A 24,854-nucleotide genomic window follows, 5' to 3' on the forward strand; every position below is an offset into this window, starting at 1 on the left:
TGGGATTGGCTCCAGCAGACCCCCGTGACCCTGTGTTCGGATTCAGCGGGTTGGAAAATGGTTGGATGGATAGTGTAAACTGAACTTTTTAATTTTGACAAGACGTTGTTTTGTTTTTACCATGAAGAAATACAGTTTCAGATTGATCACATTGGTGATGTAACTTTCTAAAGTAATGCTCGTTTCTCAGCATGCATTTCTCTCTTGTATTTGTATTAAATGCCTTCCATGATGTGCCTGACACTCGGCAGATGTCACTGCTGTTCTATTTCCTTCTTCCTATTACAGAGATCTTCATCACAGTCGTTGATCAGTAAACAAAAAACTTATACTTGACGTACGTATGTAGCATGTCCTGGGGGATTCCCATTAGATAGGATTGCGAGGATCAGGCTTTCATTACAATAAACTCTTATGCTCACCAATAAGACACTCAGTAGATGGTGCCACTTTTCTTTCTCCATGTTACTTTGTTGTTCATTTTACTTTTGTAAGGTTGCTGCAAGCCAAAATGTTTTGATTTTCCAGAATGTATTGGGTTTCAAAGTAGCTTTCAAGTTAAATGACTCTAACCCAACCCTGCCACCTTGCACATATACATACAGTACATTATAAAGTAGCAGTAGATTAACAAATGTGTGTTTTAATTATTTAACAGGCATCAGTGCTGGTAGCTCTGTACTCTGTACAATGGGTATGCAAACTACCACACTATGTCAGATGTCTAATCATTAGTTTATTTTACCTTTAATGAAAAGAAAAAAAAAAACCAATAGGGTTAAAAAAAATTAACACATGTAGATTTATATCAAACCACAGAAGTAGTACTGAGAAGGAAACTTAAATTATGCAAGGTTATGTATCATTCCATCACAGCATTAGCCATCTGATAACAATTCTGTTTTTTAGAATGGACACATAGAGTAGAACACAGTATATCTATTATGATCTACAGTATATTACTAAGGCTTTGGTGGGTTTAGACATGAGAACCCCCGACTATGCTATCTACTCCAAATGAGGCTATACTTTCACAAACATATTTCAAGTCAATTAGAATAGATGTTCACATCAGTCCTTAATCTAGATAACAGAAAATGAGAATGGTTCGCTTTGGTACAGAGTACATCTTCACTGAGTACCAACTTCATGTTGGTAGACTAAGCCATGCAAAGCATGGTCATCTTTTTGTTTTAAAGTGCTTTGTATTTTGAAAAGCAGAGGATAACAATTTGGTGAATAATTTATCAAACAGGAATGTTACTTGAAGCTTATTTAAACAAACAGATCTATGGGTTCCTCTGTCAGACGTTGGTAGAATTTATTTTTTATAGATATTTCACACATTTAAGATGTTTTTTCCTCAATTATGTTAAATCTCTTCTAAGTTTATCTCCGCATTTGTTGGTGACATCAAATGGTGCAGGGTAAGTAGCTTAATCTCGGCAGAGCAACAACAGCAACGCCAAGTTAGATTTGGCCATCACAGCACAGTTTCCTGGTTCCTGTTTTTCCATTGGAATGGCTGATCTGTTGGGACATTCACTTTCACCCTCATTATCACCAGTGAGAAACTATTTCCTTTATATTTGCCTCTAAAATTATCAATGGTAAAATGAATATGGGTACATGTGTCCTTAGCAACCCTTAGGTGTCCAGTTATCACTACTCAGAATATAAGTTCCTTATGTCACTGCCTGTCACAAGAATATTAATCTTTTTTGCCACAGCTTTATCTAATATGATGGTCACCTAGGTGCTTGATTGGAATAGATTTGAATCATGCTTTTAATGTGCCTTTGCACAGTAAAAAGATGGGAAGCAGTCAGGTGATCAACAGATTAGAAATCTTTATTTGACTAAACTGTCACCATTTTCTTATCCAATTATGTAGCCTATGATACCGTGACTACAGTCAGTTCCTGGATTACTGTAATATCCACAGGTTTTTATTCAAGCCACAATTTAATGTTACTTTTCTCTAGCATCAGGAACTGTGGCAAACTAGTGAAAGCCAAATTTGTTTCTTATTTCTAGTACCTGTTTCTTCTTAAATGCATTAAGATTTCACTACTTGTTCAATTACTGCACTATATGCAGAACCAGAATTTACATCAATAATTTAAGGAGGTCATTTAAGGAGGACTGTGCTGACTGACTGCAATTGGGCATAAAAATTACATTTAAGCATTACTACTCTGGCTGCTATTTTTACACACTTACTTTACTTGTGTAGATTGTGTTTTATCATATTTCTTTTCATGTAATACTGAGCTGCAAGTGCATTGTACAGGAAACAAAGTACAAGTATTTACCACAGATATAACTTGGAAAGTTTAATTCATAATAATAACACATATAGATGATTATTAAAAAAAACACTGAAACAAACAGATGTCATACACAGCATGAGACAGAGCCAAGAAATAATAAGAAAAAAAAAACACACACAAAACATAAAAGAACAATCAGCACAGCAGGAGAAATGTCCAGTATTTATGTTTGATGTAATCAATGTTAAAGTAACAATTTACTGTGCATATGTGTGATTGCTCATAGTTTTAACTGCTTTTTCAGTAATATTTAAAAAAAAAATTAAAACTATTACAAAAATATTGCAAAGGCTCAACATTTGGTATAGGAAGTTTTAATACCAATTCAAATTAATATTACATTTAAAATTTCATTTGTAACTATTTATGTCTTAAGTATGAAGCATATTATGCATAAAATATTATTTCTACTTTAAACGATACAGTTGTAAAATGGAAACACTAATGAGAAATTTTATTCCAGTTTTTCAAAATTTCTTCAGCTGCTTGTAGAGTACTGTCTTGCTGCAAAATACCAAAAAATAAATACAATGTTGAAAATAGAGCCAATTTTTGAAACAAAAACAGCAGAATATACTATACATATTTTATATATCCTTAAAATCCTTATATGTATCCTTAAATGCAGTAATAAATAAATTATTCAGTCTTACTCAACATTTCATAAAAGGTGTTGAAGGCAGCCATGCACAGAATTCACTCTAGCTCCATATGCACAAAGTATTCAATTATTCAACTTAAAATCTTTTTTCGAGCTCATCTATCTTGTTTAAAATTGTTCCAGGGCAAGATCCAACCTGTGAACATTGCAATCGAGCTCCAGCTTCACTAGGCCACATGTTTTTGGCGTGTAACAAATTAACATATTCCTGACAAAAAATTTTAAATGCCTTTCAGACAGCCTTGATGTCATAATCCCTCCTAATCCATTAACAGATGTGTTTGGTGTATTCTCAGATGGGCTTAAAGTGGAGGACAAACAAAGTGTAATTCCTTTTACTTCACTATCTATATATATAAAATTCTTTTGAGTTTGAAACAGATATTACGTATGAAACGTTGAAACGGAAATTACGTATGACCACTGGAGAACAGGAAAAACATTCTTAATAAACCTGATTCTTGCCGAGAGAGCGAATGGTAACATAGCTCTGGCTGTAGCATCATGGGGAATCGCCTCTACATTATTAGATGGAGGCCGTACAGCACATTCAGCATTCCAATTACCATTACACCTCACTCACGACGAAAATCCAATTTGCAACATACGCAAGGGCTCTGGAAAGGCAAAAGTCTTGCAGCATTCAAAGATAATAGTTTGTGATGAGTGCACCATGGCACATAAAAGAGCTTATGAAGCCTTGAACCGAACAATGCAAGATCTCAGAGATCCTACCAAAATAATGGGAGGTACTGTCATTTTACTCGCAGGAGATTTTCGTCAAACATTACCAGTTATTCCATGAGGGACACTAGCAGATGAACTCAACGCGTGTTTAAAATCCATGCCTCTCCCACGGTCAGTTATATGTACACCAAAAAATGTATACATTTATGCACGTAATGGGCAAACAAAAAATGTAGTACACCCGAAAGCACTGCAGTAGTACTCAATGCATCTTTACTTCTTAAATGTTAATGTTTTACTGTTTAATAATTTATACACTTCTTATATGATGTTCAAATTCATCCATCCATCCATCCATTTTCCAACCCGCTGAATCCGAACACAGGGTCACGGGGGTCTGCTGGAGCCAATCCCAGCCAACACAGGGCACAAGGCAGGAACCAATCCCGGGCAGGGCGCCAACCCACCATAGGACATACACAAACACACCCACACACCAAGCACACACTAGGGCCAATTTAGAATCGCCAATCCACCTAACCTGCATGTCTTTGGACTGTGGGAGGAAACCGGAGGGCCCGGAGGAAACCCACGCAGACATGGGGAGAACATGCAAACTCCACACAGGGAGGACCCGGGAAGCGAACCCAGGTCCCCAGGTCTCCCAACTGCGAGGCAGCAGCGCTACCCACTGCGCCACCGTGCCGCCCATGTTCAAATTCTTTTATCAAAATACCAGTAACAGCGCACTGCACGTGAGCATTCATAGTGTTCATCCTCTTTCTCTGTATGTTTAGCATTCGTTTGCTCAGAGGTTGATGTGCTTGCTGCTTCCTGAGCAGCTCTTCTTTACTCCACCCTAGCAGCCCGCTGCTTCTCTTTCGTCGGCATCTTTTCGCGTTAAAACTGATTAAGTTTTTGTGTTGCAATTACTTAGTACGTTTTCTTTAACTTTTCACTTAATCTGGCACTTAAGTCTTCAATCTGCCTCAAGAATGATTAGCGAAGGTGGTAGGGAATGAGAACGGCGCCCGAACGCATCCGCTGCACGGCCGCCCTGCTGCGCGCTGCCGAGAGTTGATTCTACAATAAAATAAAATAAAGATAAAAAGAGTAATAAAATCATCACCCCAAAAGCAGATAGTAGACATCATGTAGTATATGTGTACCAAATTTCAAGTCAATAGGTGAAACGGTTTGAAAGCTACAGGTGATTTAAAATCCTGGACAGAGAAACGAACAGCCACGGTACGTATTATAGAAGAAGATTTTACTGTTTAATAATTTATATTTATATGCAATGTGCTTGTTATATATTACTTCATATTCTCATATGATAATGGTGTTAATAATGTTGTTTATATTGATTTCTATGTTATCGGGTAACTGATATTATATACTATTTGAAATTGGAAAAAATCTAATTCTCTCTTAGTTAGAGGATCTGTTCAAAACGTTTTAAAAACCTGGCAGGATATTAATCAATAATATTTTAGAATAAACACTTATATTGGGAAGAATAATCTTTTTCCCTCTATACTACTCTCAAAGGTTTTACACTGGCTATTGGCCTCTCTGTTTCTCATGGGTGGGGATTGAACTGAACTTAATTTTATTAAGTTTGACTCAACTGGAATAAGTATATACAGCATGAAGCTCAGAAAGCCAGCAAGGCACCCCAAGTTAACGAGTCGGAAGAAGAAAGCAACTTTTTTACCAAAGTAAAACCACTGAGAAAAGAAAGAAACTTTTATGCAAGCGAGACGAGCACATCAGCAAAATGGTATCTCTTTTACTATTCCTCACACCGCAAATACACAAGCGAGGCGAGCATGTCTGCAAAATGAAACCTAGGAAAGAGATGCCCAGAGTAGTTCCTTTCAATTACCTGACATCTCTACATTTAATTTTTTTTTCTGATGATTTCAATAGTTTCTAGGACCCTGGACTTTTTACAGCACAGGCTTACACAGCTAGTAATGTCAGACCATCTTGAAAACTGTTGAAGATTAACATACTTAAAATTTCCAACTGCAAACCTTTTTAAAAGTTTGTTTATTTCAGGTGTGGAAATGATGATTGCTGTGGCTACCAGGATTCTCTTGAAGCTCTGAAGCTACTGGGCAGATATTAAGATTTATATGTTAACAAAACTGATACATAAAATCTCACAGAACTGGAGAGGAGAAAGCTAATGACACACTTATTTATTTCATTTTTATTACCTTGATAAAACAAAAACGTATGTATTTTTCAAAAATGTTTTTGGATTTTTCCCCAGTAAAGGCAGAGACTGGAATAGCTGCAAGTTTCTGAAAAAGAAAAAAAAAATCTTTTCAATGTAAAAGTTAAAAGTCATAACAAAGGATACAACATTCCTTTAATTAGAAACACTATTTATATGCCCCATCTCCAAAAAAAAGAGAAAGATTATGAACACAGTATACTATATACAGTTAGGTCCATAAATATTTGGACAGAGACAACTTTTTTCTAATTTTGGTTCTGTACTTTACCACAATGAATTTTAAATGAAACAACTCAGATGCAGTTGAAGTGCAGACTTTCAGCTTTAATTCAGTGGGGTGAACAAAACGATTGCATAAAAATGGGAGGCAACTAAAGCATTTTTTAACACAATCCCTTCATTTCAGGGGCTCAAAAGTAATTGGACAAATTAAATAACTGGAAATAAAATGTTCATTTCTAATACTTGGTTGAAAACCCTTTGCTAGCAATGACAGCCTGAAGTCTTGAACTCATGGACATCACCAGATGCTGGGTTTCCTCCTTTTTAATGCTCTGCCAGGCCTTTACTGCAGTGGTTTTCAGTTGCTGTTGTTTTTGTGGGCATTTCTGTCTGAAGTTTAGTCTTCAACAAGTGAAATCCATGCTCAATTGGGTTAAGATCAGGTGACTGATTTGGCCATTCAAGAATTTTCCAGTTCTTTGCTTTAATAAAATCCTGGGTTGCTTTGGCTGTATGTTTTGGGTCATTATCCATCTGTATCATGAAACGCCGCCCAATCAATTTGACTGCAATAGCTGGATTTGAGCAGACAGTATGTCTCTGAACACCTCAGAATTCATTCGGCTGCTTCTGTCCTGTGTCACATCATCAATAAACACTAGTGTCCCAGTGCCACTGGCAGCCATGCACGCCCAAGCCATCACACTGCCTCCACCATGTTTTACAGATGATATGGTATGCTTTGGATAATGAGCTGTTCCACGCCTTCTCCATACTTTTTTCTTGCCATCATTCTGGTAGAGGTTGATCTTGGTTTCATCTGTCCAAAGAATGTTTTTCCAGAACTGTGCTGGCTTTTTTTAGATGTTCTTTAGCAAAGTCCAATCTAGCCTTTCTATTTTTGAGGCTTATGAGTGGCTTGCACCTTGCAGTGCACCCTCTGTATTTACAGTACTTTCATGCAGTCTTCTCTTTATGGTAGACTTGGATATCGATACACCTACCCCCTGGAGAGTGTTGTTCACATGGTTGGCTGTTGTGAAGGGGTTTCTCTTCACCATGGAAATGATTCTGTGATCATCCACCACTGTTGTCTTCCGTGGACGTCCAGGTCTTTTTGCGTTGCTGAGTTCACCAGTGCTTGCTTTCTTTCTCAGGATGTACCAAACTGTAGATTTTGCCACTCGTAATATTGTAGCGATTTCTCGGATGGGTTTTTTCTGTTTTCGCAGCTTAAGGATGGCTTCTTTCACCTGCAGGGAGAGCTCCTTTGACCGCATGTTGTCTGTTCACAGCAAAATCATCCACATGCAAGCACCACACCTCAAATCAACTCCAGGCCTTTTATCTGCTTAATTGATAATGACATAACGACGGACTTGCCCACACCTGCCCATGAAATAGCCTTTGAGTCAATTGTCCAATTACTTTTGAGCCCCTGAAATGAAGGGTTTGTGTTAAAAAAATGCTTTAGTTGCCTCCCATTTTTATGCAATCGTTTTGTTCACCCCACTGAATTAAAGCTGAAAGTCTGCACTTCAACTGTATCTGAGTTGTTTCATTTAAAATTCATTGTGTTAATGTACAGAACAAAAATTAGAAAAAAGTTGTCTCTGTCCAAATATTTATGGACCTAACTGTACATGAAAAGCAGAAGAGAGGAAAAGTGAAAAATTCACCCTAGTCAGGAAGTGTATCTCTACATCTGCAAAGAAATTCATTTCAGATGGCAATTAATCTATTGGGTGTTCCAGAACTAGACATCAATGCCCAAGTTGTTTGGCAACATGCCAGAATATCGTGTGGCTCATAGATTGCATAACATGAGCCCTAGAAAGACAAAAGTGGAAAGGGTGATGGAGAAGTAGCATGAACAGTTAAGAGGGTTGCCTGGAATAATGGTCTTAAAGAATCCCTATAGCCAACATGGGCCAGTAACCCCAGAAGATGGTTTAAAGTAACCCAAGATCAGAACTGCAGTGAGCTTGGAGTCAAAGTGAATTTAGCAATTTGAGACTGTTTTCTCCCAATTTATGACCCTCCTCTGGGAGTTCAAACAAAAAAATATATTCACGTGATTTAGAAAATTTAGTGTGCATTCCATTAATCCCCCAAAAATAAATTATACCAGCACAATTTGACTGATTCATTTAAAAGTGTATAACCCACATTTTGTCATCATCCCACCTTTTGTATTCTATTTTACAAAATGACAAGTAATAACTTTGCTATAAAAAGACTTCTTATTTTACAGAAAAAGGTAGAATGAAAAAAACCCTACTGATCTATCAACCCTACTGATCTATCATGAAGCAGAATAGGGATTCAATTATAATTAAGACTATTACACATACAAAAACTGCAACTTAGACTTAAGAAATTGTATGAATTAATAACTTGGTCTATCTATTTTATGAACTCGAATGTCCATAACATAGTGGAAAGATAGAAACTTAGAATCCAGCACACAAGCCGAGCCAAACACAGATAGAAAAACAGTATCACACCCACAGACACTTCCATACTCACTCCTACTGCAATAATTGAAAGACTGCAATTAAACTAACTTTAGTTGCCTAGAGATTTTAATATACAGGGCCAACTCCTGCCTTGTGACCAATGCTATCAGCATAGACTTTGCCCAACACAACTCTGAAATGGATCAAGCAGATTTGGGTATGGCATGCTAATTAACCTAACATTTATGTCTTTAAGATGTGAGATATAATTGGAATACCTGGGGAAAAACATTCAAATTTGATGAGAACATGACAAGTCATACTGTTAATGACCAAACCAGGACAGACTGCAGCTTTGAGCTTTGTCTGTCACTGAGTCATACCTAATTCCTAAAGCTGCAGAAGTGAAGTCACCAAATCCTTTAATGAAATGCGTTACTGATTGTTTATGAAAAAGGCAATTGTACCTCTTCCTTTAAAAGGTCAATTTTGTTAGAATACCTTGACCTATTTAGAAAATTTAAATAATAGACAGAAAGTTAGGTTGGAATCCCAAGCGTAATCTGCATTGAGTCTGAAGGCTCTCTCTCTATGTCTTCATTGTTTTTCTCCATTTTCACTAACATGTCTTTGTAAAATGCATAAAAATATTCTGGGTTAGGATGACTAGGTGCTTAAAACTGGCTTTGTGTGAATGTCCCCTGTAATGGGCTGTCCACTAACAAAATAAGATATACTGGACATATGTAATCATACATAAATTCATAAATACTTAAATTCTAAATTTATCAATTCTTCATCACATAACACATCTTCCCTGCCAGATGGGCTAAAAATGTGCTTCTTTCCATTAATCTGTGTGTATGTAATACATGTAAGAAGTTTCATGAATTACTCACCATCCTGATTTTGATTTTTAGAAGAATCTCTCTGGCATTAAAGAGCAGGACTAATGTAAGTTGTTACGGAATGAGACATGAGCAGATCAATATGGTCCATAAAGGTGAGCATGATCAGACTGATATGTTGAGGTTAAGTCAAAAACAGAAAAACTAAGCTAAGAATTGAGAGAAACAATTGGCATGGAAGCGCTAGGTTGTGCTGAAAGACCAAAAACATGATAAGATGGTTTGTGGACAAATGACTGGGCAAAAAGATGCTCTGTGATGGATGTGCAAGGATACTCCAATAGTGAGGTTAAAGACAGCAGTAACGTAAATGTTTGCAGATGGCATAAGAGACCCTACCCTCTGTGGACCTCAACATCGCAATAATAAGAGGAAACAAGTTCTTCCTGTAGCCACTTAACACATGTTCTAAAAGGTCTGTTTTTAGTGTATTTATTGACTCTTATGCTGTGGGCAACTGAATATTTAAATTAAAAACTAAAACAGATAAAATTAAGTTTTTGTCTATACAGCAACCACAATATGAAATGCTGTAAATGGTATACTAAAGTCCAGATTAGAGTTTGCTGATAATAGCAGCATAATATATACTGTATTGTTGAAAGTGGCAAGAGGTGAAGAGTATTTAACCACATTTTTCAGATGATGAAACCAATCAAACATATATCAACTTCCCAGTCTTTTGTTATCAATTACACAATATTAAAAGAAGGAATAAAAAGCTCTCATTAAACAGAACAGAAAATAGTTAAACTTGGGTCACTTGTTAAAAAAAAAATTGTACAAACAGACTACTATGAAAGGATTCATTTTAATACTGAAGCTGTGGTGGTGAAAGAGTAGTGTGCTACTTGATGCCAATCAAACATAGCTCACCTTTTCTTTAGTCATCCATTGTACAAATTTATAATCATAAGGCTCATCATCTTGCATGTGTGACAGATCCTGGTCTGCAATAAAGATATATGAATCCATCAATAAAGTTATTTTTACTCCATTGTTTTACTTCATAATATTGAACTAATCTCTATGTTAATGTGTTCTACTCAAGGAACCTAATGTATAACTTGGCTACCATTTAACAAACAAATACAAAATGTACACTGGTTACAACATGGTAAGTGAAAAATAAAAGACAGTGACCAGTCAATGTTTTAATAAATACAGATTTCACAATGAAATTCCATCACTGGACACATAATTAAATTATGAACCTACCAATGTTATTTCATACATATATATATCTGTTATAAAAAAAATCTTTAGGAGGGAGACTGGGGAGACGAAACGTGATCATCTCGGAAGACAATTTGAAGTCCCGTGAGAGACACTTTAACTTGCTCCCAGCTCTTAAAACAACGATAAGCGACAAGCAAAAAACACACATCTCCAGGAGCAGAAACACAGATGATCAGACCGTTTCACCTTACGTGCGTTCAGCCACCCTAACCCCCACCCCATTCACAACGACAGTGGCAGAGACGCGAAGTGGCAAAGACGCAAAGTGGCAAAAGGACAGCTGACCGCGGCATCTCCTTAGCATGCGTTCAGCCACCCTAACCCCCCCATTCACAACGAGAGTGGCAGTGACGCAAAGTGGCAAAAGGATAGCTGTTGTACAGGCTTTAAAATGATCAACGGGCAGTGCAACAGCAGCAGAAAGACAGCAGATGGCCCGCGGCATCTCCTTAGCATGCGTTCAGCTGCCGCCGCCCCCCCCTTTTCCTCCTTGACAACGTGAGCAGCGTTATACGTTCTGTGAGAAAGAGATTTAACCACGCCCGGGACCGGAAATAAAGGACAAGTATTGTTTTTACAACGTCACGTGAGACAAGGCACAGAGACATCATCTAAAACAAGTCCACGGACATCTAACCTAGCAGTTGTTGGATTGCTGTTGGCAGACACGCTTCATATGCTCCCAGCTCTTAAAACAACAACAAGTGACAAGCAAAACACGCAGCTCGCCAGCAGCAGAAACACAGCAGATGACTGCTTCTCCTTGCATGCCTTCAGCCACACCCCCTTCACAATGTCAGCAGCGTTATACGTCCTGCGAGAAAGAGACGTAACCACGCCCGGGCCTGGAAATAAAGGACAAGTATTGTTTTTACAAAAGTTTTAAAGTAAAAGTGAAAATAATGCATATGTAACAATTCCCATGAAACTAACAATCTCTTCAAATTGTATATCCAGTAAACCAAACCGAGCTAGCAAAGCAAGCAGGGGGCACAGCCCCCTAGTATATATTATATTATATTATAGGGTGGTCCAGATCTAACTATGCAACTTTTAATGCAATACAATGCAATAATTGCATAGTTAGATCTGGACCAACCTGTATATATATATACTGTATAATTATATATATATATATATATATATATATATATATATATATATATATATATATATATATAGATATTGCATAGTTTACTGTCAAATAATGCAAAGAGTATGTGACACGTGTTTCGCCCTTATTTGAGCTCATGAAGCGTACACACTCTACTGCTCCCCTTGCGGGGATCAAACCTTGGACGTCAACGTCAGAGGCGAAGTCCCTTTACGCTGCGCCACGGCATGTAGTTCATTTATTTGACTGCCTGTAGATCGGAGTAATTACATTCATTGCATTCGTAGTCTGAGTCCCGAACTGATTGTATGGGTGGTTACCTACCAGGTAACGCATGTGGTTGGTCTGCCATTTGGCAAACATCCGCCAAGGGGGCCCTCTTCAGTTGCGAGAAGCAGATCATGGAATGTTGCATAGTTTACTGTCAAATAATGCAAAAAGTATGCGACACATGTTTCGCCCTTATTTGGGCTTACCAGGCGTACACATTCTACTGCTCCCCTTGCGGGGATCAAACCTTGGATATCAGCATCAGAGACAAAGTCCCTTTACGCTGCGCCACAGCGTGTAGTTAGTTTATTTGACAGCCTGTAGATCAGAGTAATTACATTCATTGCATTCGTAGTCTGAGTCCAAAATACCACTGACTCAATCATCACAAAATCTCCTGAACCATGAGGACTTGGGACTTAAAGTTTGAAATGTAGGTTACCCTTGGCCCATAGGTGCTCGCTAAGAAACAGTTTTAAAAATTTCGTGGTCCAAGCGCATTCTATCTGTATGTTTGTCCGCTTTTCATGAGAGAATTACTTAACAGGTTTAGATCTGGTTGTTTTCTAGAATTTGCTTTAACATTCCGGTTGATTTTGCAACTTCTCTCATTGCACTAATTACCATAGTTCGCATGTGGTACCAATGTATTTATGCAAACAAACAGACATTATCATCTACAGATTGTTAAGGAGTAACGTTTGACGTTTTTGAGAGAGAGATCAGAGCTCCATGTGTTTTAGAGGGTAGCTTTTGATTGCCAGAGATATCACAGCCATGTGCTTTTTTCCCCACGCAGGGAACGCTTTCCCGTCAGAGCTGAACCTTTGTCCTGTTTCATTACTATGTGGGCGCAGCTATCTTATATATAAAGCAGAATGTAACTGTATATGTTATCATCAAGTTGACGCTTAGTTACCACAAGGGGGTGACAGAGAGCCCCAGACACAGCAATACAGTCCACAATATAAGAATATAAATACAATAAACAGTTTTTATGCCACAAAGCACCTTCCAATAAACACATCTCCAACAATTTGCCACAATCTTATATATAAAGCAGACTGTAACAATCTTACGGTCTTGTATGTATGTTATCATCCAGTTAACGCTCTGTGTTTTATCGCGAAAAATCCATAGTATTATTTGTCGTCTAATATTTGTTTTTGTTAACTATATTTTCATCTTGCGTTATTGTTATTGTAACAATGTTGTAGTCGTAATAGAATTAAATCAACCTAATATCAATATTAATTTAATTGACTTTTTTCATTGTCAAAAATTCTGCATGTAAAAAACTTATTACTACACCACAAAACAAAAATAAATCTGTCACACTGTATTTTTTTTAATTATATTTTTTTATCATCCAGTTAACGCTCTGAATGTTTCTGGTGTGCCCCGTAATTATATTTTTCTCAATTTAAAAAAAACCTTTATTTTCCTCCTGGGCACTGCCAGGTATTTCAGCTAGTATATATATATATATATATATATATAATTGTAAGGCCTGTCTGTCTATCACACAAAATCTCATGCACCCCAGCCTTTTAAGCTTGATCTTGGTCTTAATCGTCATCTTATGCTGTGACACACACACAATGTGGCCCATTGTTTTTGCAATCTTGAGACGGAGGGACCAAAACTGGGCTTCCATTACTTGTCTACCTCTCTCAGCACAGACACAGTGTCACCACTAACATTACAGGGTATGCATGGCCGACACACTGCTGTGCTACTCAGGAGAAGTGCAGCTGACCAATCACATTGCTGGTATGATGGTTCCACACTACAACTCGCAGTATATGCATGATGGCATGCCCTGGTATGCTAACTCACACATAACTGACACAATAAGTATGGGAGACTGAGCACACCGCTGGTCTGTCACAATGTGATTCCTCAATTGCATGTATGGCACAGAGCAGCCATGTTTTAAGCCTTAAACAGTATATGCAATGCTATGCACTTCCACAAAACAATGCCACAAAGAAAACCAATAACTGCTAACACTGCGTGCTGACAAATGAAACACACAAAAAGATTTACTGCCACCAACAACACACCATAAGATGAAAAGACGATGTAGTACATGCCAAAGCAAGATGTATGCCTGAATGTAGACCCATTTAGAGATGTGCAAGCACACTGGTCAATTGTTCGACCAGACTGAACCCCCAATACAGACTATGACCCCGACAAACACAATCACGTCTCCCTGGATACAAACAAGCTCCTCCACCACTTGCCGCTCCCGCTCAGTTATTGAACGTTGCTATTATAGCTCCATATCAATGTTTATTGGACTACTCCCCTTTCAATTGCTTTTTTTTGAGGACTGGTGGTCCAGGTGTTCGACTAGTTTTTTTTTTTTTGTTTTGTTTCACAAATGTGACAGTTAAATATAGCTGGGGGAGACTCTTAAAATCACGAGCAACAGCATTTTCAATTTTAAAATATCAGATACATTCCCTTTTTAATCTACTGATTTTACTCTATTTGTATTTGTTTAGCACCTTTTCAACATTTACGCAAAAATAAAATATATCTACTATGTTTTAACCAGCCTATAAATTCTAGCATGCTGCAATCTTTCAAACTACGGTATAGTTTTTTGTGGGTATGTGACTAACACAAAATTGCTTAGCACAGAATGTACAAAAGGTTCGTTTTTATACAGTGGTACTGAGATACTGTGAATGGGTTTAGAAAATCTTCCATGTCTAAAACACAATATAATAATGTACGGTATATGTCAAAAATAGCATAATTTCTTACTTAGTCCTGAAACATCTATAACCATGAAGTAACCCCCTTCAGGAATAATTGGTTTCATTCCTGCTGCTAGGACAAATCTAGCCATTTGATCTCTTTTTTCTTCAAGCAATTTGGCAAGGCAATTGAAGTAACATTCTGGTTGATTTAGGAGAGACAATTCCCGCCAAATACCTTGGGCCACTGCTTCCTGAAAATAGAAGAGAAGTTCACTTGCTTCTTTCTTTTTACCAAAAATAACATTAAGCAGTACAAATGTTAGACATTGTTGACATCTTAGAATATTTGGGTCTAGAAAGGAATCTTGATTAAAATTTTCTCCCATGGTTCAAAGATCTGGTTTTGGTTTGACAGGTGGTCCAAAGTTGCCCCAGTATGTCCGACGTTGGTGTGTGCCAGAGTAAGGCCAGCAATGGACTGGAGTAGAATTAATATTTGATTCCTGATGTGTACATTACCCGCTACTTCAGAAAAATGACTTACAAATTAAATGACACTTGAAAAAAAGCAAGCACCAGTGTTACTGTAAAAAATGTAATTGACCAACTGTATAGCCAACTATAATTTTTTTAAACAAAATTTAACTGCACCTCAACCACAGTTCTTCAACTTGTTTGTTCACATCAAAACTTACACTTTATATTTGTGCTACATTACTTATGCAGTTGTTCTCATTCAATGTTACTGAAAAGACAGACTAGATAAAAGTTGCAGAAACTATTTGAACTGAAAAGAGGGACATAAAAGTCACTTAGGCTACCGTATGTATCCTGATCTTTTATGTTACCTTGCATAAAGAAATCAACCTAATATGTATTATGAGGGTAAATCAAAAAGTAAAGACAATTTGAAAATTACAAGGTATCCACCACAGATAGAGGGTGATGTTTGCAAAGGCTTAAGGGAAGTAAGAACAAACACAGCACAGCGCTCCGCCATTAGTCTAGTTGAAGCCAAGGTCAAATGAACCTTGTTGTTGAACAATGTGCCACAGTGAGACTTTTTTGGGCAGAGAGAGTGAAACCTGTTGAAAATCACCAAAGGATATTATTGGCTTATGCAGATAAGTAAGCTGTTTGGGTACCCATCTTGCACAAACTTTATGGTTCCCCAAATCATTCATGCACTATTACATATACAGATCCATATTTAATATCCAAATGTGCAGCAACAGCGGAAAATGTAATCTGTCACACTTCACTGATAAAGGCATTCGACATGTCGATGTGGGTTTGTGTATGCAATATTGATGATTGACTGAACTTTATTGGTTACCCTTGTTTTTCCCGCTTTAAACCTTTCCACACATTTATAAACTTTTCATTGAGACATGCTGTTTTCACTTCTGTACTGAGCCAATGTCCTTCAGTGAATTTTAGTAGGGGTCACTCCCTCTGTCCAAACATATCTCACTACAGCATGTTGTTTAACAATGGTGCAGTCTTGCAGTAAAGCTTTCATGTTCATTTGACCTTAAATTTAACTAGACTAACAGTGTTTTAAAGACTGCTAACTTCTAGAGTAGTATCTTTCTACATTAACTTACAGCTGTATACGTTTATACATATAAACATCTACACCTCGATACTGCTGCACCAATCACACCACTTCCCCAAAAATAGTCATGAAAAATGTTACCTGTAAAGGAGTTGGACAAGTATAAAGGGCATTCTGGTGAACAGTTTGAAGATGTTTCATTAAATGCTCAGGTCCAATTGCCCAACCAAGCTAAAAAATAAAATAAAATACAAAAACACTATTACTTGCCTAAATTTCATTAGATAAATGCATAAAGTCACCCCTAAAATGGAACAGTAGACTCGCACATCAACCATAAGTAATTACATCTGTCAAAACTTCAGGTATATTTGTGTTTTACATATGTTTCCATAAGATATAAACAACATAATTGCTGTAGAAGATTTACATTTTATTAATGCATCCTATAGATAACTCAAATGAAAAACATAATGGTCTCAAGTGCACATAAAATATTAGGGCTAAATTATAAGAAAGTTAACAAGGTAATTCAAATTTTAAAACGTGTCCACTTTTAATAGTAGCCTCCATAAAAATACTTATATTTTGAGAACAAAAAGCTTCATGGTATGTTAAATAACACGATGAATTAAAACTAACACAAAAATGCAAGTTAGTTTATTTCTTAATCAAATTCAGAGTCAAAGGAGACCAGAACCCATCACAGCACAACAGGGCACATGGCAGGAACCAGCCATCACAGAAAAGACTCACATACACTCATTGATGAGAAGACTCATTTTTACAATCTCAGTCACAATGGACCAATTTACAATTGCAAATGTATCTATCATTTACATCTTTAGGACATGGGAAGAAAATCTGAGTACTCTGAGAAAAATCCACACAGATATAAGGAGAATACCCAAATTCCGTACAAATGGACAGTAACCAGGTATAGGATTCTAACCAAAGACACTGAATCCTTTAAATTATTAAAATAATTTAAATACTTAGGACCACACTGTAATTTAGGGTAAACCTATAAGAACAATTAATCTCACATTATGTACTGTTCTATAGTAGGTACATGTCAAAAACAAATCTGGTTCTAAGTTTTTTGAGCAATTATTTGACGGTTCATGCTTTGAATTTCACAGGTGAAATGTATGATGTACATTTCTGCTAGTAAAGGTTCCAGCTCACACTTTTGTCTTTTAGAAAATAAACTATTAACATTAGTCATGTTTACCTTCCAACCTGTTACACCAAATGTCTTTCCTGCACTTCCTATTGTTATTGTTCTATCCCACATTCCTGAAAGCATACCTATAAATAGCAGAAAACATTTCAAAGTAACTGTTCGTTAAACATGTACTTACAATATGATCTTTAGCAGGAGCTTTAACTGCTACATAAAACCCAGAAAAAAAAAAAAAAAGAATTGCAGAAATGTGTCGGGGAGGATTTACACGGTAGACCGTATAATGTAAATATGTAGTCAAAATGAGAAGTTTATCATTTCCATTTTTAACCCAGAAAATAAAATAATTATTTTTCAATTTGTAAACTTATTCAAGGATGTATTGCTGCTTCATACATGGTATTTTGGAGGAAAACAAGCTACCAAGTACTATAGTTTTGTGCCACACCATAGGAGCTTCAAACCAAATGTGCATGATAAAATTGGATGTAAACAAAATTGTGGACTACTGTATGTTGCACTGAATGACATAATCCTATCAAAATATCTATGACATTTTAAAGCTAAAAATGAACTTATTAAAACAGCATTATCATAGAATACATATACTATCCATATCCATATCCATATTACTAAACGAGAATGGTAAACCGGATGGACGCAGGGACATGGGCCATGGACGCAACAGACGTAGTGCGCAGGTGCCACACAAAGCCCCCCTCCAAGCACCGGAAAATGAGAAATGATGCGCCACGCCCATAGCAACAGACCCATGCAACAAAGCGCCACACGAAGGCCATACCACACGAAACAGGACGCACACAAAAAAGAGGATTCAGACCCACGACACACAAAGCACCCCTCCACTAACAGAAATAAGATATGAGGCAACGCGCCCCTAGCACACCAAAAACAAAGGAGTCAGACGCAAGCGCCACACAGCACACGAAATGGTACGCACACAAAAATGAGGATTCACACCCACGACACACAAAGCCCCCCTCCACTAACAGAAATAAAAAATGAGGCAACGCGCCTCTCAAAGAAAACGCACGCCAACAAACGACGTCATACATAGACAACAAGAGACCGGACTACAATACATATACAGGCGCGACACCTGATGGGTAATAATACGAAGAAACCCTCCAAGCACCGGAAAATGAGAAATGATGCCCCGCGCCCATAGCAACAGACCCATGCAACAAAGCGCCATTCGAAGCCCATACCACACGAAACAGGACACACACAAAAAAGAGGATTCAGACCCACGACACACAAAGCCCCCCTCCACTGACAGAAATAAAAAATGAGGCAACGCGCCCCTCAAAAAAAAACGCACGCCGACAAACGATGTAACAGTGAGTGCGATCCTCCTTATTACTTATCCATATTACTAACGATAAAGAACAAACAAGTCATGAGTTCACGATCAGAAAAGGCTCCATATTAATAGTCAGTGCGATCCTCCTTATTACTTATCCATGTTACTAACGATACTGAACAAACAAGTCATGAATTCACAATCACGGGTACAAAACGATACGGCTCGAGTAACAGGACCACAAACACGAACCCGCATGAAAAAAAACAATACACGTCGGCGCCTACAACGCGCTTCTGAAACCACGGAAGAAAAAATGTCTCGGCTCCAAAAACACATGTCACTCCTTATTCAAAATACCGGTCCCAATCACAGAAACATCGGTCTCCACTATGAAAATGAATAATAACAATGCACGTGACATCCGTCTTGCAAAACTATTCATTATAGATGAATGTACAATGGCATCCACTCACTTACTCAACACCATTGATAAACTTCTACAAACGTTGATGAATAATAATATTCCCTTTGGAGGAAAGGTACTTTTATTAGGAGGAGATTTTAGACAGTGCTTACCTATTGCTCCACATGCAATGAGCTCAGCTGTTGTTCAGGCCACCTTAAAAGACGCGGACAATTGGCATTGCGTTGATGAATAATAATATTCCCTTTGGAGGAAAGGTACTTTTATTAGGAGGAGATTTTAGACAGTGCTTAGCTATTGCTCCACATGCCATGCGCTCAGCTATTGTTCAGTCCACCTTAAAATACGCGGACGACGTCATACATAAACAACAAAAGACCGGACTACAATACATATACAGGCGCGACACCTGATTGGTAATAATACGAAGAAATGAACAGTCCGCATATTAACAGTGAGTACGATCCTCCTTATTACTTATCCATATTACTAACGATAAAGAACACACAGGTCATGAATTCACGATCACGGGTACAGAACGAGACGGCTCGAGTAACGGGACCACAAACACGAACCCGCATCAAAAAAAAACAATAAACGTCGGCGCCTACAACGCGCTTCTAAAACCACGGAAGAAAAAATGTTACGCGGCCCATTGGCATTGCTTTTCAAAAGATACAGTTGGTACAAAACATGCGATGTCCAGATCCAGAATATAACAATTGGTTATTACAACTGGGAGATGGTACACTCACCAATACAGATGGACTTCACCCAGATATTATTACAATTCCTCAAGCCTTTATCTGCGACGACTTAGTTACGGAGATATTTGGAACAGCAATCTCATTAGACCAAATACCCCTTTTAACACAATGGACTATATTATGTCCAAAAAATATTCATGTTGATCACATAAATAACCAAGTCATTGCATTACTTCCTGTAGAGGCACAGCTCTTTCTAAGCTCTGACAAAGTTGACTCTGATGACAACAATGACCATCTTAATTTCCCCTTACAATATTTGAACACTATTAACCCAGCCGGATTACCACAACACAATCTTAACCTTTCAATCGGAACAATAATCATGCTATTAAGAAACCTTAACACTAAACAAGGTTTATGCAATGGTACACGTTTAGTCGTCAACACCATGACACACAATGTTATTGAAGCAAAACTTCTTACAGGATCACATGCTAACAATACTGTTCTGATTCCTACAATTGACCTTACAAGTTCTGACCTAGAATTACCTTTTACACTTAAACGGCGACAGTTCCCCATTAAACCTGCATTTGCCATGACCATCAACAAATCACAAGGCCAAACCATGAACAAGGTTGGCATCTACCTCTCTGACCCCGTTTTTGGACATGGACAACTTTATGTGGCCTTCTCACGAGTTCGACGTTCATCTGACATTGAAGTTAAGGTTATAAATGATCCATGCCAAGAGAAACTCATTCAAGAACAAGACACCATCTTTACTACTAATGTTGTGTACAAAGAAATTTTCCGATAAATCTTTACACTGTGCCTTGCAATTTATTCTTGGCTTCCTATATGCGTCATCTACACCTTCACACTATGCTAGATCTCATACATACATCACGCTATTTATAATTACCCAACACCAGGGGTTGGCGAGCGAAGCGAGCAGGGGGCGGAGCCCCCTAGTACATTCATAAGCAAAACCATTGTTCAATATGTAAGTGTGTTTGTAATGTTGCTTTACAGGAAAATAAGACCAAAGATTTGAATGCACCGGGTTCGGTTCCCAGGTCCTCCCTGCGTGGAGTTTGCATGTTCTCCCCGTGTCCATGTGGGTTTCCTCCGGGTGCTCCGGTTTCCTCCCACAGTCCAAAGACATGCAGGTTAGGTGGATTGGCGATTCTAAATTGGCCCTAGTGTGTGCTTGGTGTGTGGGTGTGTTTGTGTGTGTCCTGCGGTGGGTTGGCACCCTGCCCAGGATTGGTTCCTGCCTTGTGCCCTGTGTTGGCTAGGATTGGCTCCAGCAGACCCCCGTGACCCTGTGTTTGGATTCAGCGGGTTGGAAAACGGATGGATGGATGGTTAACTTTTATACCAAAGTATGTACACAAAAGCATTCCACTACTAAAAACATTTGTGTTCCTTTTACAGGCAGAAAGCCACAGACTTTTTTGAGATTAAACTTTGAAATAATGGTAGTAAACTACAGGATGGTTGATAAGGTAAATTGCGAAGAGTGCATACTTCTTGCAGACTCAGAAAATCTGTGCATTCAGTTTACTAAATCAGAAAAGCTGTGCATATGCAAACAACCAGATTCTCAACCCCCCTGAGCAAGCCCAATAACTACATATGTACAGTGATACGCATGGACTGAAATATTTGTCTTTTTACTAGAGCTATAAAACAGACAGCTAATCGGTTCAAAAATATCTGATAAAGACCAGACTGTGCAAAATCCAGTTTAGCTTGGCCCAATGTCTACTCCTAATTAATGCAAAGGACTCAATCAAAAAGAGCTCAATTACTGCATACAGCACTTTAATTTTTTTAATGTCACTACAGCCTCTGGTTTTCAGCTATAACAATGATCTACTATAGCAATGATCCTCAGAACAAAAAGAGCAGGCTGATTTCTAATGGAGCTGAAGAAACTTCTGTAACAGTTATAGAGATTAATCAGTATTCAGAGTCTAGGTGCTCCCTTGCACAGACTTATAGTATGCAGACACAAATAATAATATTAACTTGAGTAACTTAATATGACAGATCTGGAGTTGTGTAAATAACTTACAGTGCTTTGCAAATTGTAGTCAGAATCCAGATTCAGTATCTCTGCATTAAAATAGAGATTCCACAGCATAGGGAATAAATACATATGCAAACTGTGTATTTTATTTGTATTGCAACAACTTAGAAGAACACTGTCACTATATGGCCATTTTAAATGGTCATGGATATGCATTTAGACACTTTAGGGTACTAAATGACATGAACACAGCCAAACTAGGTTCTTAAAAGGTAAGAAAAGATGTCATGTCAGTGTGATAAGATGGAAAATTAGTGGGGCATGTCCTGTGAGAGTGAAGGGTGCCATGGAAGGGCTACAGACCAGGAACCATGTGTTTGACTGGGTACCATGAATCCTAATAATTTATACATTTATTACTTTATATGAACTTGAATATGCAGACTTTTATTTTTACCCCCCCCTCACTGATAAATACATCTTATTTCTTCACAATAATTAAATGTTTTACCTAAAGTTATTGCTTCTAAAAAATTAGTATCTTAAATCATTTAAAATCAGTACAATTAAACTGAAAGTAAAATTGGGTATAAGCAACATATTCTAAAAATAACACATCGTTAAAGATTTTTACTTGCATGAGCAGTATGTTAAAAAAAGTTCTCACTTACATAATATAAAAGAAGTATCATTTCCTGATCACATTTTTTCTCCAATACTAAACCTAAAAACTGGTCATGAATATTAACGAATTATATAAATACATAATCTTATTAATATATTTCATTTATTCAAATCTTACATTTCATTGCTGTATAATGCTAATACAAAAAGTATACCAATTTTTGTATGTTTTCTCCCGTTGTATACCAGCCATTCATAAACTTCATCACTGATGCACAAAGTATCATGTTTAATGCATAAGTCAGCAATTTCCTGAAGTTCTTCCTTGGTAAAGACCTGATTTAAAAAAAAAAATTAAAAACACATAAAAATGTTCAATATTGTTTCACACAAAATCATAGATATAAATTTGAGGGGAAAAAAAAAACTCATACCTTTCCTAATGGGTTGTTTGGATTGTTAATTATTATGGCTTTAGTCCTTGAGCTAAATTTACTTGCTAGTTCCTCTGGATCCAGTACCCAGTGAGCACTAGAGATGCTGTCATCTTTTGTCCTTTTCTAATTATAAAAAAGAAAATTATTGTACTAATTTGGATTAGGCATGAATGTTGAATACTCACAGAGGCACGTAGAGTGAAATAAAGTTTACTAATTAGCAGAGAAGGATTTCTTAACAAATGCAGCCAATATTGATATTGGGCTAGTACAACACTCTAAACAGTTCCATCAGCTCCATTACATAACTTTCTCAAGAGTGTGATGTATGTTCTCTATCCTGAAGCTAGAAGCCAGAAGTCTACATGACCATCATCATCAAGTCCTTCCATGAGAACCCTAAATACAAAGAGGACTGTTCATTTATGTTAGGTAGAATGCCCAGAGGGGGCTGGGCGGTCTCATGGCCTGGAACCCCTGCAGATTTTATTTTTTTTCTCTCCAGCAGTCTGGAGTTTTTTTTTTTGTTTTTTTCTGTCCTCCCTGGCCATCGGACCTTACTCTTACTCTACGTTAATTAATGTCTTATTTTAATTCTTACTTTGTCTTTCATTTTTCTTTTCTTCATTATGTAAAGCACTTTGAGCTACATTATTTGTATGAAAATGCGCTATATAAATAAATGTTGTTGTTGTTGTTGAAGTTCTAACAGCAAAAATAAAAGCGATTCGACTTAAAGGTCACTTAATAGTTTCATATTTTCATAGCATGTAATACTGTATCTTTTTATTTCAGCAGCTGTTAACTGAGTGAACAATCAAAATTAAGCCTTTTTTTTAGGTGCTCTCATATAAATTTGAAAAGCACGTATTGTTAATGACTTGTCTGTCATTCTATATGTCTGTCTGTATAACAACATAAAACAACTCTGCCCCCAGTGGACCAATTTTGTTGAAATTTTGTATACTTTTTAAATAAAGAAATTATTTTAGCAAAGGTCCCTTTTTTCTTGACATCTCTCAAACAGAGTAAGTACACTGTGCCAATTTTTCAAAGTATTCCATTTATGAAAAACTGTTACATCTTCAAAATTGTCTGAATCAGAATAGAGAAGCATTCAGTACCACCTGAATTACTGACTAATTTGCTGCTTTAAATTTTCCTTGAAAGAGGTTATTTTAATGTATATATTTTCTTCCTTTGCATGTCCATGGCCGCTTGCAGTAATATAGATTCTGAACACAAGTTAATGAAATTCCAGCAGAGCTGCATGTGTGGCCGGGAACTTGCCCACCTTTCATCAACATCTGCAACACTAACTTACTTCTTTAAAGTTAATAATAATAATAATAAATTTTATTTATATTGCACTTTATATTTTAGCAATCCCAAAGTGCTACAGAGTAAAAATAGAATAATAAAATAAAAAAGAACAGAAGAGTCTATAAAATACTTTAACAAAATTACTTCTAAAAAGATGAGTTTTTAGGTTTCGCTTAAAGGCCTCAGTCGACTGTGGGGCTCTCAGGTAAGCAGGGAGGGCATTCCACAGCCTCGGCGCCACCGATGAAAACGCCCTGTCACCCATGCTGCTGAGCTTAGTTCTGGGGACTTGAAGAGTGTTAGTGAGTACAGAGCGGAGGGAACGTAAGGAGTTATGGGGGGTAAGGAGTTCCTGTAGATAAAGAGGGGCAT

At 37.3% G+C, this 24,854-nt stretch overlaps 1 protein-coding gene across 7 annotated transcripts in view; it reads right to left on the reverse strand.

The window, feature by feature from the left end:
• Positions 1 to 716: 716 nt before the first annotated feature.
• LOC114659144 (kynurenine--oxoglutarate transaminase 3-like) overlaps positions 717 to 24,854 on the reverse strand; it is a 181,746-nt gene continuing 157,608 nt past the window's right edge. For all 7 annotated transcript variants that reach the window (XM_028811420.2, XM_028811421.2, XM_028811423.2 and 4 more), the window contains 8 exons: positions 23,157 to 23,282; positions 22,938 to 23,058; positions 17,648 to 17,724; positions 16,555 to 16,644; positions 14,920 to 15,106; positions 10,395 to 10,468; positions 5,907 to 5,993; positions 717 to 2,837 (listed from right to left, as the gene is read on the reverse strand). In XM_028811420.2, the coding sequence (XP_028667253.1) occupies positions 2,775 to 2,837; positions 5,907 to 5,993; positions 10,395 to 10,468; positions 14,920 to 15,106; positions 16,555 to 16,644; positions 17,648 to 17,724; positions 22,938 to 23,058; positions 23,157 to 23,282 (825 nt within the window). In that variant the 3' untranslated portion in view covers positions 717 to 2,774. The remainder of the gene's footprint in view (positions 2,838 to 5,906; positions 5,994 to 10,394; positions 10,469 to 14,919; positions 15,107 to 16,554; positions 16,645 to 17,647; positions 17,725 to 22,937; positions 23,059 to 23,156; positions 23,283 to 24,854) is intronic.

This window comes from Erpetoichthys calabaricus, chromosome 10, assembly GCF_900747795.2.
Source record: "Erpetoichthys calabaricus chromosome 10, fErpCal1.3, whole genome shotgun sequence".
Taxonomy (NCBI): Eukaryota; Metazoa; Chordata; class Cladistia; order Polypteriformes; family Polypteridae; genus Erpetoichthys; species Erpetoichthys calabaricus.